This window comes from Choloepus didactylus, chromosome 5 (genome assembly GCF_015220235.1).
Source record: "Choloepus didactylus isolate mChoDid1 chromosome 5, mChoDid1.pri, whole genome shotgun sequence".
In the NCBI taxonomy this organism is placed as follows: Eukaryota; Metazoa; Chordata; class Mammalia; order Pilosa; family Megalonychidae; genus Choloepus; species Choloepus didactylus.
Window position 1 is genome coordinate 26,873,053 of NC_051311.1, and position 22,318 is coordinate 26,895,370.

At 31.1% G+C, this 22,318-nt stretch overlaps 1 protein-coding gene across 9 annotated transcripts in view; it reads right to left on the bottom strand.

The window, feature by feature from the left end:
* Positions 1-22,318, bottom strand: part of ZMYND11 (zinc finger MYND-type containing 11) — a 152,330-nt gene that overhangs the window by 47,665 nt on the left and 82,347 nt on the right. For 7 of the 9 annotated variants that reach the window (XM_037835697.1, XM_037835696.1, XM_037835695.1 and 4 more), the window contains 3 exons: positions 13,037-13,196; positions 6,360-6,404; positions 3,530-3,691 (listed from right to left, as the gene is read on the bottom strand). In XM_037835697.1, the coding sequence (XP_037691625.1) occupies positions 3,530-3,691; positions 6,360-6,404; positions 13,037-13,196 (367 nt within the window). The remainder of the gene's footprint in view (positions 1-3,529; positions 3,692-6,359; positions 6,405-13,036; positions 13,197-22,318) is intronic. The other 2 variants (XM_037835700.1, XM_037835703.1) reach the window with 2 other exon arrangements.

The following is a 22,318-nucleotide window of genomic DNA, read 5'->3' on the forward strand; positions in this document are numbered from 1 at the left end:
TCATGGCTATCAGGAAAGTGAAATTAAAATAAATCCAAATAAAACAAAATATAAACTTCAGTTTCATACAGAAATAAATTATAATGAGAAAACTGCTATTCCAAAGTTGAATATATGGCATTATTTTGGACATAGCAATGTGAGTCACCTTTGACAGACGGTTTTTCAATGCAGTGTTACTGATCAGAGCAAAAAGGCACATAATGTAAATCTGAATCAATGTGGAAGTGGTTTAATAAATTAAGGCATGCCTACTTGAAAATGGTATGTAAATAAACATCTACTAACAGGTAAAGATATCTGGTATGTTGTTGAGTGGAAACAAACTGGATACATCAAGTAATTTATGTAAAATCATACAGATATAGCTATGTAAATATATATATATATACACACACACACAAATACACAGGGAGAGGTCTGTGGGAATATTCATTTACTATGAGGTAGGGTTTCTCTTACAATTATTTGAAATTTTTTACAGTAGACTTTTAAAAATATGTTTTAAAATCCCTTTTTATTTTTTTAAATTAATGAGAATTCTCACTAACAAGAGTGTGAAACTGGACATTACTCAAAATTTTTTTCGAAGTAAAATGCTGATACTCACAGGCTACTTTACTACAACAATCCACTATGTCTGTAAATTGAAAGTTTAATTACAATCTTTTATGCCTATACCATGCAAATTTAGTTACTTTTTTTAGAAAGGCAGACATTCCAGAGAAATATCCTCAGGGTTCTGAGATTCTTAGGTTTTATTATGAAAACTGATAAAAATTTAAATTGAGAAAAATTTCTGTCATTGCCGTCTTAAAATATTTCAGAAATAGATATATGGAATAAAGCTACTTGGACTTGATTAAATTGGGGAACACAGCTGATAGTTGGATAACAATCTATCTTCAGTGACTTTTTCAATGTTGTAATTGACAGTGGTTATGTAAAATTGAAATAATCTTGATACAAAATATTAGAAAGGAGCTTATTTTAATCTTCAATTTTAGGTAGTAATGACTGGCTTCCATGTATTGTTTTTACCTATACTAAAATTTTACCCTGCCATCTTATCTTCAAAATTCCTTACTAACATATCTAATTAATATATACTCTTTCCAAAAATTAATTAAAAAGAAAAGATAAAAAAGGACATTATTCTGATTTGGTACTACAGTTCTTGAATTTCGGTCTCATAGACTCTCAGTTATACTTCTATCTGTTCAGTCCTTCTCATGGTAGATTACAATGACTTTACTAAAAGTTTTGACACTTTGTTTTAAAAAAACAATCAACTACAAATGGAATCTTTAAGATTCCATTAGAATTTCAAGGTCATTATCGTTTCTCCTTGGAAAGGAATTCTTGACATTTCTTATCTTTTTTTTGAGAAAGTATTAAAACAATAGAATAGACCTAACATAGAATAACTGTTTCTTTGGAATTTTTAAAGCTCAAGATAAAGCTCCCCATCTTCAACTTAGAAAATAGCTTTAATGAGCCTTACATAAAAGTAGCTCACAGACTATGAGATGAATGTTTAATTCAAGATTTTGTACTGACAGCATCATTTTAGTACATATTAATTATATCACAGTGTGAAAATATCTAAATGAGAAAGACAAAAAGAAAATCAACGAGAAGAAAAGAATAGGATAGGATAAGCCAAGTTCTACTTTGGCTGTCATGTTTCTGTGTGAGCCAGTACCTCTCTGAAGTTGAAAACAAACAAACAAACAAACAAAAACCAAAAATTACTCAGTAAAGAGTAGAGCAAAAGAAAGGGAAATAGAATCAGACAACTTGATAACGAATTCTGGTGGAAGAAAGTTGTTACATTTTCTTCAAAGGTGTAGTTGTTCAATTTCTATTCTTAATTTAAGGAATATAAAACAACTTCAGTGAAGTTTAACCCATCCTCAAAAATCCCAGTATTTTTGTTTAAATATTTACCTACCAAAATAAGAACTAAATATTAAATAGCCATGGATGTAAAGAGGCAAGTGTACCTAGAATTTTATTTCCAATATTCTAATGATTCCATATTATGACACCACAATTTAATCAATGACAATCTCACTTAATTTTATCCTTTTCTTTTGTATTTGTAGTACTTTAATGCTTGTTTTTAAGATCTTATTAATTCATTTCCTATAGTACAGTTTTTATTTACCAGAAAAGAGGACTGTGTCTATAATTTGCATTATACTCAAAATTCAAATCCATGAGAATAAAATACGAACATTAATGCATCTCCTTTGCTCAAAATTGTGACTACTTACACCACTGATTATGCTAATTTCTTAGAGACCTCATAAATTCCTGTAGACCTCATAAAGGAGGTACAACTTATGGCCTGATACTGATAAATTCAGACTTAGGGATTTATCATTACTTATCTAGCAGTTAAGCAAATGACAGACAAACCATCTCAATTAAACATTATTTTTTTAATGCTATCCTGACTGCCTTTTGTCTGCCTATTTGACAATGAAGAGTAGTGCCAGGAAGATTAAGTATACTTAGGTAATTCAAAGTCATAGTTATCAAAAGAAGACAGAATGTATATTATACTTGGTTCATGCTAGCAGGAAATTTTTAACTTACATCAAAGGGGGAAATTATGAATACAAAGCTTTTTAGGGGGAAGAATAAATAAACATTTAAGTACTCAAGTATTATAAAGTATATTTAAAAACTGAACTCATGAGTAATCTGGACAGTTTGCATAGTTCCAAAAAATGTCTTAATAACTGCAAGTAAAAAACAATAGAGGCTGCAATCAAATAATTCCTTACTTAACACCCCCAATGCCATATTTAATGTAGTATTTAGTCATCACATTTCACTCATATACACAGACAAACCACATTCTGCAGCCAACAAGCACAGCATATATACTTTTTAATGGGGAAAATGAATGAAAGTAATTGTGGCAAGTGATTATTTTACCTATTTCGTTTTGCTATAAATAAAGTAATCCAAATTCTTTATTTTCAATTGTTCCATCCGTCCACCCTCCAAATAAAATATAAGCAAAAAATAAACTAATTCATGATATGACAAAAATAAAGGCAACATTACATGGGTATAAAATAGGAAATAGATAAAGAATGCTTCCAACAATGTGCCTTTTGCTAACTTGTTTTTCTAAAGAGCATAAATTTTGCAGTTTATTATAAAGTATTTATTGAACAGACCTTGGTACAGTATAGTATTTCTTGACTTCCAATGGCTATCCATTAAAGTAGTCACGTAATCCAGAGGCAGGTGTATAGTAAGGGAAGAGAGTATAAATTTATGTGATTGAAGCTTTCTAAAACCCATAGGGATAATACCCTGAAATATGTTATGTGTTCTGGGATATCCATTTTTGAGTGCTCTGTGTACGTTTATCATCATTTCAGTAGATAACCCCCACCCTCCAGTACTTTATCCATTAATCTGGCAAGACCACCTGGGATATCTTTGTGAAGCTATTATTAATTATTTCAACCCTCTAACCAGCACATTAAAGCTCATAGGTACTCACCCTGCAAACTGGGCACTGCCAGTGACTACTGCTGTCTCTAAGCCTGAACTCATCAGACAAACACTTGGAATGATACACACGAAAACACAGGTCACATATCAACACCTCTCCAGGCAAATGGCATTCAAAACAATACCAGTCATGATTTTCTGTTTCCCAGTCCTACAAAAAATACAAAATAATTTGGTATGACATTTTGTCAATATCTGCAATGACTAAGAACAAAATTGAAACTAAAGTCCATCAGAAATAAGGCATTATATACAATTTTAGACATTGTGTTAAAACAAGAGGGAACAAAATACCTAGAAATTTACTTCTTTAAATTTTAAATTTCTTTCCTAAACAGTATTAATACTCAGAAATGTCATAAGGTGATCTGACAGCAAAACCAGTCCAAAATGAAATAAGTCCAAATCCAATCCCGGTTCTAACATAGTCTTTCATCTTTTATATAGCCCATGGTATAATTTCTTCAGTAAACTGAATATGCTAAACCAACTAATGGCTTAGTGTTTCAAATGAGCAGATTTCTGTTTTGTTCTGCCTTTTTAAAAAATATGATAAATACTTAGTACACTGTGGGAAGAGAGAAAAGTAATAAATGGTGCTGCTCACTATCCTTATTTCATCCATGGTACTGGATGCTTTATTGAAAATAACCATTAGAATGTTCAAGTTCTAATCAGCTGTCAAGTTTTCAGGGTCTGTTGAATTCATAAAAATAAACTGAAAATGTGAAACTAAAGGTTTAATCACATTCTCCAAAGGACATTATAATAAAAATAAAAAAGAAAGTAGGTTTATTTTCTTATCGGGTCTATTCCTGGAAATAAAAGAACATGACTGCAGGTACACAGGTGTTCTTCAACATTTTCTTTTTTGTTACACGTTTTTTCTACAGTCAATACTATTTAAATATAAGTAGGAAGACATATGTTTTCTTAATTTAGAATTCATTCTTCAATAATATCACTCTTAGTTTTTAATAAAAAAATACCTGTATTAAGAGTGATGGATAAATTTTCAACCTTATTTTACAGATGTAGTAATAAAATGAACCAAGGTAATATCCACATTTAGCATAATAAATGCTATTTCCAGTGGGATTCCTGAAATTCCAAACTGGGGCTCCACCATAATTTTCCTTTTTATAAAACACTATCTACACTTTGTTTCCACGGCTGAGCAGCTTTCTTGTTTTCTTTCATGTCCATACAGTTCCAATACATGGACTTCTATATAGTACTCATTTAATAAGCATTTATTTTTAACCCCTAAGCTCAAATTTATCACTGCTTGATCATATCTGAGTGTCACTACTGACTCATACAAAAAGGAAGAGATTCACTAGTGTTACAAAATTCATGTCTCCCAACCCATATCCAGAGTCATGGCTAAACAATGCATTAGTAAATTCTACACAAATGTAAACTTTCTGGTTTGCTTTTTATTAAGAAATTGGTGGTCTTTATCAACTAAAGTAATTTTTAAAAAGGCATGACTATTTTTAGGTATTTGCTGCAGCTGTTTATACTCTGCAAAGTCAATTTGGTGGAGTAATTTCAGTTGGACTGCTTAGAAACCATAAGATACTGATTTAACATTAAGACCTTACTCTGTACTCAGTAGAAAAAAATCTTCCCCCCGAAGTGTGACATATTGGCACCATACAGACATGATATTTGTAAGCATGGTGCTTGGCTCTATTAAAATAACAGTCATTGATATATTCCTTTCAAATGGCTCATATATAAATTGCATTTTAGTTATTTAATTTTTATATCAAGAATTGTTGATAAATTAGGGTTCAGTAGATATAAGATTCCTTGTTCTATTTTTTAATTAAGAGAATTTTTTCCAAGTTTAAAACAATTTCAGAATATTATTAAAAGATTTTGAGGGCTTGAATTTGACTCATAAACAATAGAAACTGCTGCCTTTTGCTGTTTGAGTCTTTTTTTTTTTTTTAACATTCCTTTCTATAATTCATCTTCATGTGATGGTCAAAATGGTAGTTACAAGGTTAATTAAGAAAAAGAAGCAAGAGAGTGTAATTTTAGTGCATAGCTCTAGCTTCTTCATATTACCTCCTATCTCTTCCCATCTCTCCCCTTTCCCAGTCCACTCATGAAATGAAGATGAAAATGGATCTTTCTTCTATGGGGTATTTAATTCTAGACTTAGTTTTTCATAACTATTATAGACATGACAGTATATTTCAAATGATGTAAATGTAGAGAAACTTTCGGATATATGTTTGTATGATGGTATATCGCTAAGTCTGTTATCTGATATGAAAGAAACTATGAGCTGGGGAATGTATGTGCTGTTCATTCTTTTAATCGCTGTAATAGCTGTTTACAGAATATACGAAACATGCAAAAGCCAAGTTGAAAAGTTATTAGATTCTGAATCCAGGAAACATTTTTCTGAGCAGTAAGTGATATAGTTTATTTAGGTAGAGTTCCCTACAATTTGTCTTTTTGTAAGCAGAATTTATTTATATAATGCTTTTGACAAATACTCAACAATATATGCCAACAAGCTAAGTTTGCATTTTTATTGGATTCTACCAGATGTCATCAGCTACTGTAGGTACAACCTGATTAAGAACATAATGTGAAAATGCCACTTCCAATACAAGAAAGCTTTCATAAAGAAAACCTACTAGCACAAAAGTCAAAGCTAAAAGCAATATAAAGAAGATAGTATGGTTTTAACATACAATTCTAGTAAGAGTTAACTGAGCTAGCCTAAAGATAGAAATGTAAAAAAAAAAAAAAAAAGTAGAATTAAAGTAAAATAACATAGTTCAAAATTAGTTCACCTTGTTTGGGGTTGCTGTCCTGGAGAAAGGCTGCATACTGTAGGCCTTTCAAAATAAAAACAAAATAATCTTGGTCTCTCTACTACAACTTTGCTCAATATCAGGCAAAACACAGGGCTAAAGGGATTTCACACAGGGTCAAACTGTTAACTGTTGCTATACAACTTATATTATTTTGCAGATGATACCAGTTGATAATCTATTAATGTGCTAATCATTAATGAGAAGACATTAGCATGCAAACTTAAGAGCTGTTACTCGATTAAGAGGAAATGTTTCACACTAATATGAAAGCTAAATGGACATCAGAGAAAAACCTCTCCAGGAAGGGATTCATGTGCAAAGAATCCTATGATGATAGAAAAATATTTTACTAACAAATAAATTCAGTGCCATTATAAATTTGCTGAAGACCATGAATGTATGCTTTATAGATCTGAAACTGGTTTGAGCCAGATTTTTTAAAAAAATTGGAAGCGATGAATGCGAGAGTGGTAAATCAGTATTTCACTGCAAATATGAAATTTATACGGGCTGTCTTCAGAATCTAGTAGAAAAAATCCCACCATCTAGCAGAAGCTATTTATCTAACTTTCTTTCACCCCCTTATAGCATTTGGTTAAGACCACTAGCTGGCTCTGCCACTTGCTAGCTGTGTAACCTCAGAGAAAATACTTACTCTGTGTGTCATTTTCTATCTGTAAAATGAACAAAATAATAGTACTAGGTTATAGGGCTTTTGTAAGGACCAAATGAATTAATCCGTATAAAGTACTCTGAAGAATATCTGGTACAGTGTGAGCACTCATAAAGTGTTGGCTACTGTTACCCATCTCTTTGCTGTCATGTACAAGACAGGGATTGACTAAGTCACAAAATGACATAACGTGTACATTTCTTTTCCAGGCATTTTGAAATTCATTATCTCATTTGACTCTCACAACATTTCTGTAAGTTAAATAGAGCAAGAAATATTATTAACTCTGACTGAGAATAAAACCGAAGCACAGAAACAGAGTTGTTCATAGTCTTGGAGCAAGGATATAAGTGGAAAAACCATGTCTGGAACTAAAGTCTTCCAAATTATAATCCATTTTGATTAGTAATTCAAAAAGGATTTTAATTTTTAAAGTAATGTCCTATTTGTCCTTAATAAGCATTTAAATATTATACTCTGATGTGGTATTTTAATGTAGACACAATGTAAAATTAATTATCTATGGATTCCAGGTTTAGTTTAATTCTATTAATAAATTCAGATAACATTAGGAGGTAGGAATTTGATAATTAAATATTTCTAGTAATTTAAAATTTAATAATTTATTTTTAAAAGAAATAAAAACATTGCAACATTGAAATAGAATTTAGACAGAAGAAGAAAGAAAAAAGAATTCACACACAAGCTATATAAGAGTATAGCACGATAGCATGACCCAAAAATTTTCTATTGCATAAAATGAGAATTTCTAACCAAAGCAAGAATAATTTCTGAGTATAAAGTGTCAATATTACAGTTTGACTGCATATAGATCCATAGTATGATTGGTTTCTAATTAATTAATAACCACCAATACTTAATACTTTACTTAACAAATAATTATTTATATTTTTGTAATTGAGACAGGTAATGGACATTTGGAAGGAATGCATGTTTCTGCACATAATTAAGTTCAATAAAATAAAACAAAATTCACATCTTTAAGAAATCAACAGTATTCAAGGGACACTTTGCATTTAGGGTATTTAAAACATATGATTAATTTATGATGATTATTTATTGTAAGTCAGAAAAGGCAAAGTTATAAAATTTTAAAAACAACTCTTCCTGTACTATGCTGTATTTATGAAAGGAGGTTAACAGAGTAAAGCTCATTTTTAATTTAGCAGGCCTCTCAATATTTTTCTCAAGGGAATAATTTTTTGCCACGGTTGCTTATGGTGTTACTTCTTAAGAATAAGACCACGAATTCCAATTCTATCTCTTACCTAAAAGATGTCTTCATAGCTAAATTTTAAGAAATATATAAATCAAAACTTTTAGACTGGAAGTTTTAGATTGGGAGAAGCAGATGATAAAAATGTATCTCTCTTGCCTCTCTGTAAATTAAGATTTAAGCCCATTTATCCCCAATATAATATGTTAATCTCTTTAAGAAACCACAAAATGTTTATTTTCATTAATTATGCTTTTTTTTAAAGCTGTCAAAAATCTTCAATAAATGAGACTAATTCTTGTTAGGCCTGCTTTAAAAATGGTATGAGATACTGCTTATAGGCAGTACAGACTGGATTATTTGAAAAGAAAGTACTCAAGTTGAAGGTTCATAATAGATAAGACTTGAATCCATGTTTGCAGTTACTCTTGAATCATAAGCAGCAAAATGAACCTGTAAGATTCTAACCCAAATGTAAGCTATGATTCCTAAACTGATACATTATTTTTGTACTGATATTAATTATGAAAGAAGAAATGAGACCAGATTTGGCAGGTAAGTAAAGGGAGAGTAGTTTTTTAGAAAATATCAGGTTTTATGTTTTTATGTCATCATCAACACGGATGACCGAATTATTTACTGTCAGACCAACAGTATGCTGTCAAGTAATAGAGGTAGAGTCATAGATTGTACAGGGGACCATGAAATAAAGTTGGAAGTCACTAAATAAGTAATATTAACTGCCTCAGCTTCAAAACACATTTGATACGTTTTATCTGCAAATAATCCATAACTCAACGTTACCTCTTTTACTAATAATTGCATTAAATAATTTCAAAATATCCTCCTAGGTTGAAGATATTTTAAACTCTTTTAAAAGTACTCACCATTTTTAGGGAAGTACCTTATGATTTAAGAGTTTAACTCAAATTAACAGACTAATTTATATTTAAAATTAAATATAATGAATTATCACATATATGGGGCTGAAAATGGTGGTTGAGACCAGCATCTCAAAATGTCTAAAAATCTTCAGTCTAGTAGAATAAACTTCAGAACAATGAGGGCCACTGCCTATGACTTATAATGTATAGGCTTCCTCTTAAAAAGAGTATAAATAATTATATTCTGACATACTATTATAGTTAATTAAGCTTTTACTACATGATTGCTGGGATTTAATAAAAATAAAATATTCAAGATGTACATAGATTTTCAGTTTTATCAAGTTTTAAAAAATAAGCATTGGGAAAAAGGTAGCAGAGTTAGAATAAAAATGTAACACAAACAAACCCTTCAGTATTTAAAGCTCTGTCAACTATACTTAAGTGGCATAAAGAAAACTCAACTCTTGTCTGCCTTTTCTGTCTCAATATAATTTTGGAAGTAGAGACAAGTCGAGTCCAGCCTCTTCACCAATATAAGGTATCTCAGGAGGTATAACCTGTGGGACTTCAAAAGGAAAATAAAAAAATTTCCCCACCTCTGAGGTGAAAGCTAGATTTTTAGAGGCTATAGATGGGAAAAAAGAAAAGCTTTACTACCCATTTATAAAAGGACAGAAGTGTCCCAGTAAAGAATATTTGTAACTTTGACTTAAAGGTTTAAAAACAAATAAATTGAAAACATCCTATAACTTTTCCTTCCCGAGGCCATATATATCTACTTGACTTTTTCCTCTCTTGATACTGAGCCAGAAATTAAAGAAGATGAATAACAATTTTAAAACTCAGTTTTTAGAGGCATCAAAGTGATTCATATGATGTAGGTGGTAAAACTAAAAGAGGGTGTCCCAGATTCAGCTGTTGGTCTGCAAAACTGCCACTAGCCCAGAGTGCCTTTGTACAAACTAGAAAAGGTGCCCCTCCATGAAACATTCTTGTTATTTGCTGATTTTGTTAGAATAAGATACTTTAGCCATATGGTAGAGTTGTTGAATAAATATACAAACATATAATGTCTGTGATGTGAATGGTACTTCCTAAATTGCACAGTTCACAACTAGTACCACCATATAGAGCAGCCCCACCTGCATGGGCCATACATTAACACAAATACCTGAAGCTGGCTACCATAGGATGCTTGTATTGTGACCAAGTGTAATATATACTTAAAATCTTATGTCCTTCTAAAGTACTATTAGGGCATAAAAATTAGAACACATATGAATATATAGCTAGGTGGCTTCAACAGCCAAGTTAATGAGATACACATATGATTAATCTTATTATTTTATAGCTATACCTTAAAGATCCAGTGTTTTAAAGGAAAACTTCTTTGCAAACCTCTTTGTGCTTGAGGATAAAGGTTAAAGTAAAAAAGACCATAAGAATTTTTGCTTGTACAGTTAGTAAGAAATTAGTGTGCTTTTGCTATATTATAATAGGCATTTCCTATTTTAAGCATATTTATTTACTAGTCAAAATTGCTTGAGTATAAGGTTATATACCTCATAAAATGTCATTTATTCCTTAAAACAATAAAATGAATTCGATATTAATATCCTTGCATTACAACTGAAGACAAGATCAGAGAGGTTAAGAAATTTCCTCAAGGTCACACAACTAAATAAATGCTTGAGATGGGACTGAAACCCTGTCTATTAGAACACACAAACTTTACCTCTTTCTACTACTATTGTTTCTGAATTTTTAATATTTGCATATTTTAGAAACTAGGCAAAATTTTGATATACTCAGTTGTGTTTATATCACATGTGTATTTAATGTAAAAATTTTTCTGTACAAGAACCAATCAGAATTAATAAAATGTGTACACTGGCTGATTTACAGAGAGGATTTGACCTAGGAAAAATAAACAATAAAATGAAAAAGCTGATATTATAAATATATGCACTAAAACATGTAAACATAAAATAGGATACAGAACCTAATATAGTGGTGAACACATAATCTCATTAACTGCTTGTTGAATTAAACTGAACAAAGAAACTTCAACTTGAGGAAGAAGGCATATGGAAAAGCACAAATCTAAAAAAGTAAGGAGAAATATAATCACAGAGAAGAAAAGGACAAAGACAAAAATGTCAATCATATGATTAGGCTATGGATAACTCATACTGACATGTCAACCATGAGAAAGGCTTTTATTAAAAAAATGTACACAAGATCAACAAACCAAAATCCTGTGGATTGCACTTAACTATTTATTGGTTAATTCCTACATAAATCTCAGAAATGATCAATATAGCCTTCTATACTATACTAATCTACAAATTTCTAAGCATAAAATGTTTATGTTATCTAGATTATTGCCCTTATGATTATTTTCACTATACAATAACCTATCAATTATTTAGTGGCCCTCTACTTTAAATGTCTGATACAGACAGATTTATGTCACTTGATATTATTTTTATTATGTCTTGACCAAAAGTCTGTTCATTGGCAACAGAGCTTCATTTTTCTGTAAAGAAAGTCAACAGAAAAACTGTTTTGATACAAACATTTTTACTTAATTTTTCAAGAAGACTTCTTTTGAAGTCTTTATTTGCATAAACCAAATGATACCAGTGAAATTAAGCATTTTTTCCTCCAGTGTTTTCTGTTTGTGGAAACTGAATTTTCTTTTCTGAAACTTCGAACTCACAGATTAAACTGACAAAAACAGTATTACAACTGAACAACTTTTCTAATTTTATCATTAATGTTAGCTGCTTCTATGAACCAGCTCATTAACATAAACTGTCAGTTTATTGTTCTAAGGCCTGACAAGGATAGATAGTTTGTGTGTAGGCTCAACTGCTGTACAGCCAGAAAAGGAAATACAATTCAAAGTTTTTGGAAGCATTTTCTACAAAGAGCCAATTTTTAAGATTTTGTGTCATTTTATAATTTTAAATTATAGAGAATTCATGATAAAACACTCTCAAAATATCCAATTACTAAATCTATTCCTTTAAAAAACTAAAAGTCTATTATATTTGAAACCTATCACCTTAAATGAGTTCCCTTCCAAAAATTAAGATATTTTCCAATCAATATATTAAAATATCAAAAGCAACTTAGGCAGGAATATAGAAAGAATACACATGAAACAAATCTTTACGTAAGAAAAAAATATGTGCCCTGGAGTATAAAATTATATATTGAAAGAAAATAGAAGATTAAAATATCAAAACTTAAAAGACAAGTCAAAATAAGAACTAGGTAAAAATATAAAGAGAATTAACTTTCTGTCCTGCCTATTTGATTTCTGTTCTAGTGCCACAAAAATGGCTGTAGTCATTAGACAGCTAAGATACTGTTCAGGGATGCCTAACATTTAGAACCTTTGTACTTCACAACAAAACTCCAACTGAAACTTGGCTCTAGTCACTGATGTAACTCCAACTTAAAATGAGATTTTTTCCCTAAAAGATCGTTTATTCCTTTCAGTCTGTCTAGAGGGTATCAACATTATCCTGTGTTAAAACATCTTTTTACTAAGATTTATTGAGGAAAACACTTAGGAATACTACTAATTTTATGGTAAGGTTTCTGTGTTGTTTTATTGTTTAATTTTAAGGTAACAGACAGAAAAAGCAGGCTCTTTTTAAAAGCGACATCTCCTAAAGAATCAATGAAGCGAGTATCCATTCTACCAATTTAGATGCCTAATGTTAATGCAAAATGTTAAGTAAAATATTATTCAACTGCCAAAAATGAATTTCTATAGGTTGTATCTAAATAATATTTAAAACTTAAAAGTCATCTCCAAATTTATCAAATAAAATATACTTACAATCTCATCTCCTGGCAACCAATATCCTTCTTGTTCAATACCAGCTTTGGAACCTTTGCAGCCCACTGTTAGAGTTTCAACAATAAGACCATCTTTCACAGCTAAACTCAGCTGACGGGTGGTCTCTTTTGGATGCATACCGTGGACTCGAGACATATACCTGAACACAGAGGAAAAACAAATTTAAAACTCCTTTAGTACTAGAAACTAAAAATGAATAAAAATACCAAAGCGGAAGTGATTTATTTTTCTTTTTTTTATGACTATGCTAATTAAAAAGGAAAAAAAGGGTCCTGAATACTTAAAACACTTTTAATTATCGTAGTATTTCATCCCTAAATTCTGTTCTCTATGTTTAGAGCAATAATTGGTTCAAAATAGTTCCAAATCAGCAAAAATATATGTCATTTAACAGATTTTAGTCCAGCATTTCATTTTAGTGCTAGCCTCTGGAACAATTACTTTACTAACTTCCATTCTGTCGATACTAAATTTAGAATTTTATAACATCCAAACATAGGAGCTTCGAATACAAAATACTTTTACTCAAAACTTAGAAAATGGACACCAAAGAAAATATAGGAATTATACAAGTTGTTGTCAACATATAAGGAAAGCAAGAATGCACACTGCGATCAATGAGGCAAAAATGTCATTTTCAACAAAATATACTTTGAACTGGATCACTGAAACATACAAGTTCCCTGATTGACAGTTCAATGGCCTGCTTTAAAAAAATAAAAAGAAAAGTGTATTTCAAACATACTTTGGAGCACAGAGAATAATAATGCAGGCTCCCTGTACACGTACACCCCAATTATATTTAACTAACTGGAACATTTTGACATATTTGCTTATCTTTTTTTATTTTTTAAAGAAATAAATGTTATAGATACCATTAAATTTGTGCCATTTTTTTCACCCCCTCCAATCAAACTCCTCTTTCTCAAACACACACATATTTTATTTTGTTTCAGTTAACTTCTGGCCACCTATTAGAGTCCTTTAGATAGCAGTCAAAAAAAAAAACATGAGTCAAATCAGGCTGACCACAGACTTCTTCAGAGAAACTTAAACATTCCTTACTAGAAGACAGGGGAGTAATGTCTGTCAAGTTCTCAAGAATTTTATATCCAGTTAATGTTACTCAAGTATTAAAGCAACAAATAAACAACTCTGAAATTGCAAGAACTCAGTGTTGAAGAACATTCTAACCTCAGAGAATGAACTTCAAGAAAGAAAACTAGGAAACCTTGGCAAAAGGACTAATGGTGAGCATTCAATCCAGTCAAATTAAGGATTAAGATTTTTTTAAATGTGGAGATTTGGGTTACAAAACAGAATATAAATGTTAATCCTGACAATGTAGCCATAAAGTAATCAATAAAATGGGGGACGTGGGGAGAGGGAGAAGGTGGGAAGTCAGTCTAAGGATACTAATTTTGTTACATTTTCTGCTTGATAATCAAAAGATTAAAAGCTGATAAATCATGGAGTTATAAAAAAATATATATTTTGAAATATAAAGGTCAACAGTAACAAAAAAATCAACTAAAGTTTGGAAAGTAGGGAGAGCAGATGGGGAAAAGTGAAAATGTACTAATTTCTTCAGTTTTCACAGTACGGAGCCAACAGAAATGATCTTAGGATTTGAGTATACTATTTACATTTAAAAGGTAACGTCTAGAACAAAAATACACACCTACCAAGTTATCTGAAGAAAACTCATACAAAACACGTTAGATAGTGAAACATAAAAACAACAAAAGGAACAAGAATAGAAAGCATATTAAATTCGATAAGAGGCTCAAAACCAAGAATGTCTTTTTAATAAACACAAACTATCACAACTTTTATAACAAAAATAAAAGAATGGATCACCAAACAAAAAGTATGCTGTATATAGGAGACACTTAAAGTAACTCAGAAAAGACTGAAAAGTGTAGGCAAAGACATATCATAAAAATGCAGTCCAAATGAAGCAAGGAATCAAAATGCCACTTCAGGATTTGGAATCCAAGGAAAAAAATATCATTAAAAAAGAAAAAGGAGCAGGTCGCATATACTTATAAAGCAAAAACTATAGGAAATAAAGGAGACTGACAGAAATACAGAATTATGGAACTTTAATTCACTTCTCTCAGTACAAAAAATATCTAGTGGGAAAAAATAAGTATGGATATGGAAGACCTACTTACTATGATTTAATCAGACCTTCTTCATACATAAGATCTACTCAACACAATGATTTATTCTAAACTAAAAGAATACCTCTTTAAGGACCTCTTTAGGGTCCAAGCAACATTCATAAAAATTGACCATAAAATCAGCCACAAGTAAGACCTTAATAGACTCCAAAAGTGACACAGACCTTTCCTAGTCACAGTGAAATTAAGCCAAATGTTAATAACATTAGAAACCTCTCACAAACAACCATGGGGTTAAAAAGGTTAACTAAAACTTGAAAATATCTAAATGTAATGATAAAAACAGCTAAAGCTGTGCTAATTTAAAATCAAAACTGTTAGAACTAACAATATTAATCCAAGAGCTCCTAATTAGGGTAAAATAAAAGAGGCATCGTAAGCTAATCTAATAAAAAATGAAGGCTCAAAGCACAAACACAAAATAATCATAAGCAACTACTTTGTTCAGTTCTGGGCAAATGTATTTGAAATCTAAACTCTATGATTTTTCTAGGAAAATACAAATGACCAAAACTTACAGAGAAAAAACAGAATACTTGAAAAGGCCAATTTCCAAAGAAATAAATAGAAGTTGGCAGAGTTTCACCAGAAAAACACCAGGCAGGGACATATTTAAAAGCAGATCTATCAAAACTTTAATAACCAGATAACTCCAATGCTATTTAAACACTTCCACTGAATAATAAGAAAGCAAGGAATCTAGCATAATAACAAAATCCTACAAAAAATAACAGAAAGAAAACTAGGGTCCCATAGAAATACTGATGTCAAAATCCTACATAAAATAGTTGAATATGCAGCTTCTAATATTAAGTATTAATATAAATTAATATTTATTAATGAAATCAAATATTAAAATAATAAACCATAGCCAAGTGTTTATTCCAGGAATTTGAGGATTTAATATTAGGAAATACATCAATAAATTCACCCTATTAAGAAATCAAAAGTGAAAATCATGAAGATTCCTATAAATGTTGAAAGCTATATAATAAAATTCAACATCCCACCCCTAAACAAAAAGGAATGCATAAATACCTCCTTAACCTGCTAACTACTATTCAAAGACATCTACCCCTACCACTTTTCTTTAACATTCTTCTGAAAGGTAATAACTGATAAGTTGAAAATAGAGTAAGGAATTAAACTGATGATTATTTGCAGATTATATTATCTAGAAAACCCCAAAGAATCAGCTGATACTGTATTTTAAATGAAATAATTCAATTAATTCTTTGTTTGAGTACAAACTAATATACTAAGACTAAACGCATTCATATATACAAACCAAAAAACCAGTTAGGAAATTTAAAGGGAAAAAATACCTGGATTTTTTACAACAACGAGAAAGACAAAATACTTAGTAACAAATGAAAGAAATGAGAAGATCTGTATGAAGAAAATTCTGAAAAGCTATTGACACAAAAGACATGAGCAAATGGAAAGACATGCCAATATTTGGATGGAAGACTATATAAAATTCAAATTGCCTCTAAAATTATTAAATGCCAACACAAAAATAGACAAGATTATTCTAAAACTCTGTAGAGAATTAAATGAGAATTGCCCAGGAAAATTCTTTAAGAGTAATATCAGATATTAAAACTATATTATAGTACCGAAGTATTTAAAACATTGTGGTTCTAGTGCATGAATAGGCAGACCAATGGAACAAAACATAAAACCCAGTAATAGATCCAAATGCATATGGGGATTCTGATTATAACAAAAGTGGCATTTCAAATTAGTGGCGGAAGACTGATTAATCAGTAAATAGTGTTGGGACAACTGGCTAGCTATCTGGGGAAAAAAAAGATGGTTCTCTACCTTAGCCTATACCTATAAATAGAATCGAGATAGACTGAATTTAAATATCAAAAACAAAACCATAAAATTATTAGGGAAAAAACACTGGGTAGTAATCATAGTCTGAGAAAACATTTCTAAATATGAACAAAATCGAGAAATGATATAAGAAAAGACTGCTAAATCTACACAAAATCAGCCATCTCTACATAGCAAAAACACTACAGTTAGAGTTAAAATATAAATGACAAGCTGGTTAATATATTTGTAGCACAGAACACAAAAGACCTAACTTCCTTAATATAGAAACAATTCCCATTAATTAGTAAGAAAAACCATAAGATACCCTTTTGCCCCTGTCAAATTCATAAAGACAAAAAGTGACAACACTGCATTAGGTGGATTGGGTTGAATAAGGAATACATTGCTTATTAGTAATTAGAATTACTCCCATGGAGACCAACTAGATGATAACTATCAAAAATAGAAATGTCCATACCCTTTGACCCAGTAATTCTACTACTAAGAATTTATCCTACAGAAATACTTTGATATGTGTGAAATATGTACAAAAAAGAAAATTCATTTTGACATTGTTGGCGGCAAAAAAAAAAGGTTAGAAATAATCTAAATGTACATTTTATGAGACTAGTTAAAAAATTTATAACATAAACATACCAACGATTATGATACAGTCATTACACGAAGCAGTGTTAAGATGACATAAGCTTTAATACATGAGAATAATGTGTTATAAGCTACTACAGTTTCTCAAAAAATATATAAGTATCTTTGTATATGCATGGAATAGCTCTAGAGGTGTGTCCAAGAAACTGTTAAAAGAGGTTACCTCCTTGAGAAGGAAAAATGAGTGCCTGGAGGAACAAGCAGGAGGAAGAAAGAATATTTTTTTCAAGTATGCCTTTTGAAATTTTTGGTGCATCTATTAGCTACCAACATTTTTTATTTTAAAAAAGTGGCTACCTTTTACCATCCCATCATCAATGTATGAAAGTTCCTTTCACCCCCACATAAGCTTGCCAACCTTGTGCAAGTCCCTCCTCCTTCCTTTACAAAGTTATCTAGCTCTTATTAGTCCTTAACTCTTCCAAAATAATTTTAGACTCAGTTTGCCAAGAACAGGAAAAACACTACTGGAATGTTGATTAATTAGAGAAGAGTAAACATCATTACAATACTAAGTCTTTCCACTGATGAACTTGGTACATCTGCCTGTTTATTTGTATCTTCCATATCCTCAATAAAATTTTATAATTTTTCTCTATAAAATTCTTGCATCTTTTTTTCCCTAGGTACTGTATATTTTTATTTCTTTTGAAAAAGGAATTTTATTTTATATTGAAAAAGGAATTTTATTGTATATGTTTTCTGGTTGGTGACTACAAGCATATTTTGAGAAACAACCTTACTAAGCTCTCTTTATTGGTTTGTCTGTAAAGTGTCATGGACTTGTCTTTTCTTCTTGCACTGACTATGACTTCTAGTAAAATGTTCACCAGATGTGGTATTCATAGTGAGTACTGGTAATGAGGAATAGCCTCCATTTATTGATGTTTGAGCTTTTTAGGCCTCATCCCTCTCTTTTTCCCTTGTGCCCCACAATTGGGCAAGACATAAGAAAAACCCAGAGCTTCCTCCTTTAGAGTCAGTGGTAGATTTAAACCGGAGGAGCCCCTGCCTGACATAAACCCTCACCACAGCCCCACTCCCTAACCATAATAAAAACTCCAGGCCAGTCTCCTTTCCTGGCTCTCTCAAGTCATTTTAGACCTGCTTTAAAGGCCTGCCCTGCTTTCCCCACAGACCTCAAATATTTAAAAAATAAACCTTTTCATACTGCCTTGGGTCTGTATGGAGTCGTCAGTCTCCACTTTTGAACCAAACCTTGGGTGGCTCCACCTTCCTCTGAAAGTGACCATACAAGGATCCTTGTCTTGTTTCTGATTTTACAGGGGTTTCTTATAATAGCTTATCATTAAACATGATATTTGCCAAAAGTTTGGGGAGATATATTTTATTTTCATAGATTGATAAATATAAATACAAATATGGTTCTTCCTATAGGATTTTAGTCAATATCTTTTATTATGGAGGATCAGGAGAGAGTATAGTTGAAGGGTTAGTCCCAAATAGAACATAGAACAGCAATGGTGGGACCAAAAAAAAAGTGCTTCCTCCCAATGCTGCTGTACTCTGAGAATATAACAGCTGTGCACTGATTTTTGTTTTCTGAATGAAAAAGTTGATATGCTAGAATTTTTTTTTCTTTTTTATGTGGTCTATGCAATAAACTTAAAACTTTTATCAATAATGTAAGCCTTTGGTTTAATATTTATGACAGAAACCACCAATAAAGTAGCAAGTGTCAAGAAATACAAACTCATAAGTAATGCCTAAATGTGATGAATTCCTTATTTTTCTCCTCCTCACTCTTCTATTAAAAAAAAAAAATGAAAAAAACAAAAACAAAAACCAGTTATGTTCTTAAAACAAAAAGCAAGTTCAAAGAGATAGATTTTTCCTTTTTCTTAAAACATAAAAAAGTTAGAATTGAGTCAGAACACCATAGATGCTAAGCAGAGAAGTGATTTTGAAATGATTAAAGGTGATATTCTATTGAGCATTAGAAGCTAAGAAATTTTTGACAAGCTTTAAGACAGACTTGATTTAATTATAAATAAATTCTGGAGTGAATGACTGATTTAAATTTGACACCTCACACATAACCTAGGGTCCTGATTCATTTATTCATTTTCTTAGATCTAATATTCATCAAGTATTCAGGAAGGTTTACTTTATGTGAAAAAAATTTAAGTTAATAATTCAGGTTAAGGTCACTCTGGTTCTCTGATTTTCCAGTTTGCTTCTTAATCCATCTCAGGGACTTACCTCTTTCAAATAAACAGGCAAGTATATGGGTTTGGGATATATTTATAATGGTCTTCTAGTCTCCTATTTTAATTTCACTTAACCTAAGCATAAAATCATGAACTAGTGTGTAAATTTCTAATATTTCAATGTTATATTTAATCTCTCTAAACTTTTCCAGCAACTTTCTTCTTTATTTTCTCCCATCCTATTCATTTCCATTCCTGTAATTTTCCTCCCAATGTTTGGAGTATGGCGGGCTCCTTATTCTCTTAGGGATATGACTTTCTAACTGTTGCTAAGCAATGAAGTGTATCCAAGCATCAGGCTGCAAAACCCTGAGCCATTTCATCTCCCTTGAGACAATTCTACATATTCTAAGACAAAAAAATATTTTAACACCCACTGCTTATTTACCATATTTACAAAACTAAAACAATTTCCAAATTTGGTATGATAAAAGCACCTTTTATGGATACATAAGTTAATTAATTCTGAAATTTTAGAGATTGTATTTTAAAAGTCACTTAATTCATCTTCACGAGTCATAATTCCCTGAAAGTAATTATCTATCTTCAAACCTTCTAATAACAGTTCAGTCTCAGACACTTCTGGCATCTTGTTTGAAATGAATATATTGGGAAATGAGCACACTAATGAAAACAGTATAACTGACCATATCTCTTGGAAGAATACACCACAATATGCTTTTCTAGTAATTAAAAAAAACATAATACCGGTAACATCCTCTTGTCCTTAACAAAGAGCTTTACATTATCATGGAGACTATAAGTAAGAGAGAATTTTACAATGTTGTGCCTTCATTTTCAAGGCAATACAACAAATTTATTTTAAGTATATTCTGGATGATCTGGATAAACACCTTTTAACAGTACTACTACACAGTTTCTGTACTTAACAGCTCCTAACTGACCTAGAGAACTGGCTTGCAGGCTGAAAAAAAGACTTGTGAAAACCTCAGAATCATAAAATTCGAGATACAAATTTAGATGACTATTGATCTAATGTCTTCATGTTAAAGGATTATCTGAATATAAAGAAAACAAAATAACAGGGCATGATCCAAAATATCTGACTAGATAAAAAATGTGGAAGTTCTTCATGGCATAACTATATGAAACCCATTAGTTCTAGCCTCTGGAGCAATTACCACTAACTTCCATTCTGCAAATTAAAAGTAAACAATAAAAATATAAAAATAGTTATCATGAATATGACAAAGAGCTTATACCCTTAAAATGTAAAACTAAAGCAATAATAAAACTATTTTTCTACTTGTCAAATCAAAAGGATATTTCAAGTTATTATTCTCAGTGCTGATAAAGAAATATTTAAACAGCCACCCTCAAAACACTGTTCTTGATTCTGGAAAGCAGTTTAGCATTATGTATCAACAGCCTTATAAACAGTACTATCATTTGACTCAGTAATTCTGCTACAAAGTAAAGTATCTGAGGTGGAGCGTAAAATTTATGTAAAAATTGTTCCTCACATCATGGAAGAAAAAAAAAAAGAACTAAATGCCCATAATAGTAAAATAAGTTATGATATATCCACCCAATAGAATACTACACAGCTAACAAAATTGTTTAAAAAAATGTAATGGTATAGGAAAATGCTTACAGTTTATTATCAAAATTAAAAAGGACAAGATTTAAAGTTCTATTTATATGCACATACATATACAAATACATACATACATACAACACACGTACACAGACACTGAGAGAGAGTTCTGTTACCAGTAACCATAGACTAAATTATTCAGATCAGTCCTTCCACTGAAAACTAGAAAAACCAAATACAGTACTAAAAAATAATCCTCTTAATTTAGGAGAACTTGCAAATTCCAGAAGAGGCAAACCAGAGGCTCAGAAATTAAGCAGAGCTTTCGACAACTTCAAAGGGTTAGGAAGATAAAAACTGTAGTTCAGGCCCATCCAAAAAGGGACACCTTGTTAAAATCTCAGCGTTTGGGTTATGATCCGGGAAGGAATATACTTCCGGCTAACCTAGAAAGTGACTCACCCACATAAGCACTAAAAACCCAGCTTCAAATCATTCAATTCCTGTTGTGCTAAGGTGAACTGAAATTGCTACTGCACCTATCAGAAGCAAACATAAATCCTTTCTGGAGGAAGATATCATCCTAAAGCCTCAAATTATCTCTATGGTTTTTCATATAGATGTCTGGCATACAATAAAACAGGCATACAAGAGTTGAAAGAACGTGTAATATGTAAATAACTATTTGTTGTTAAGGTCCTAGGATAGAGAATAATAATAACCCTTCTCCCAGAGTAGTGTCCCACTCTCTACAATGTACAGCTCTAGTGGGGCTATTTGGGGGAAAAAAAGC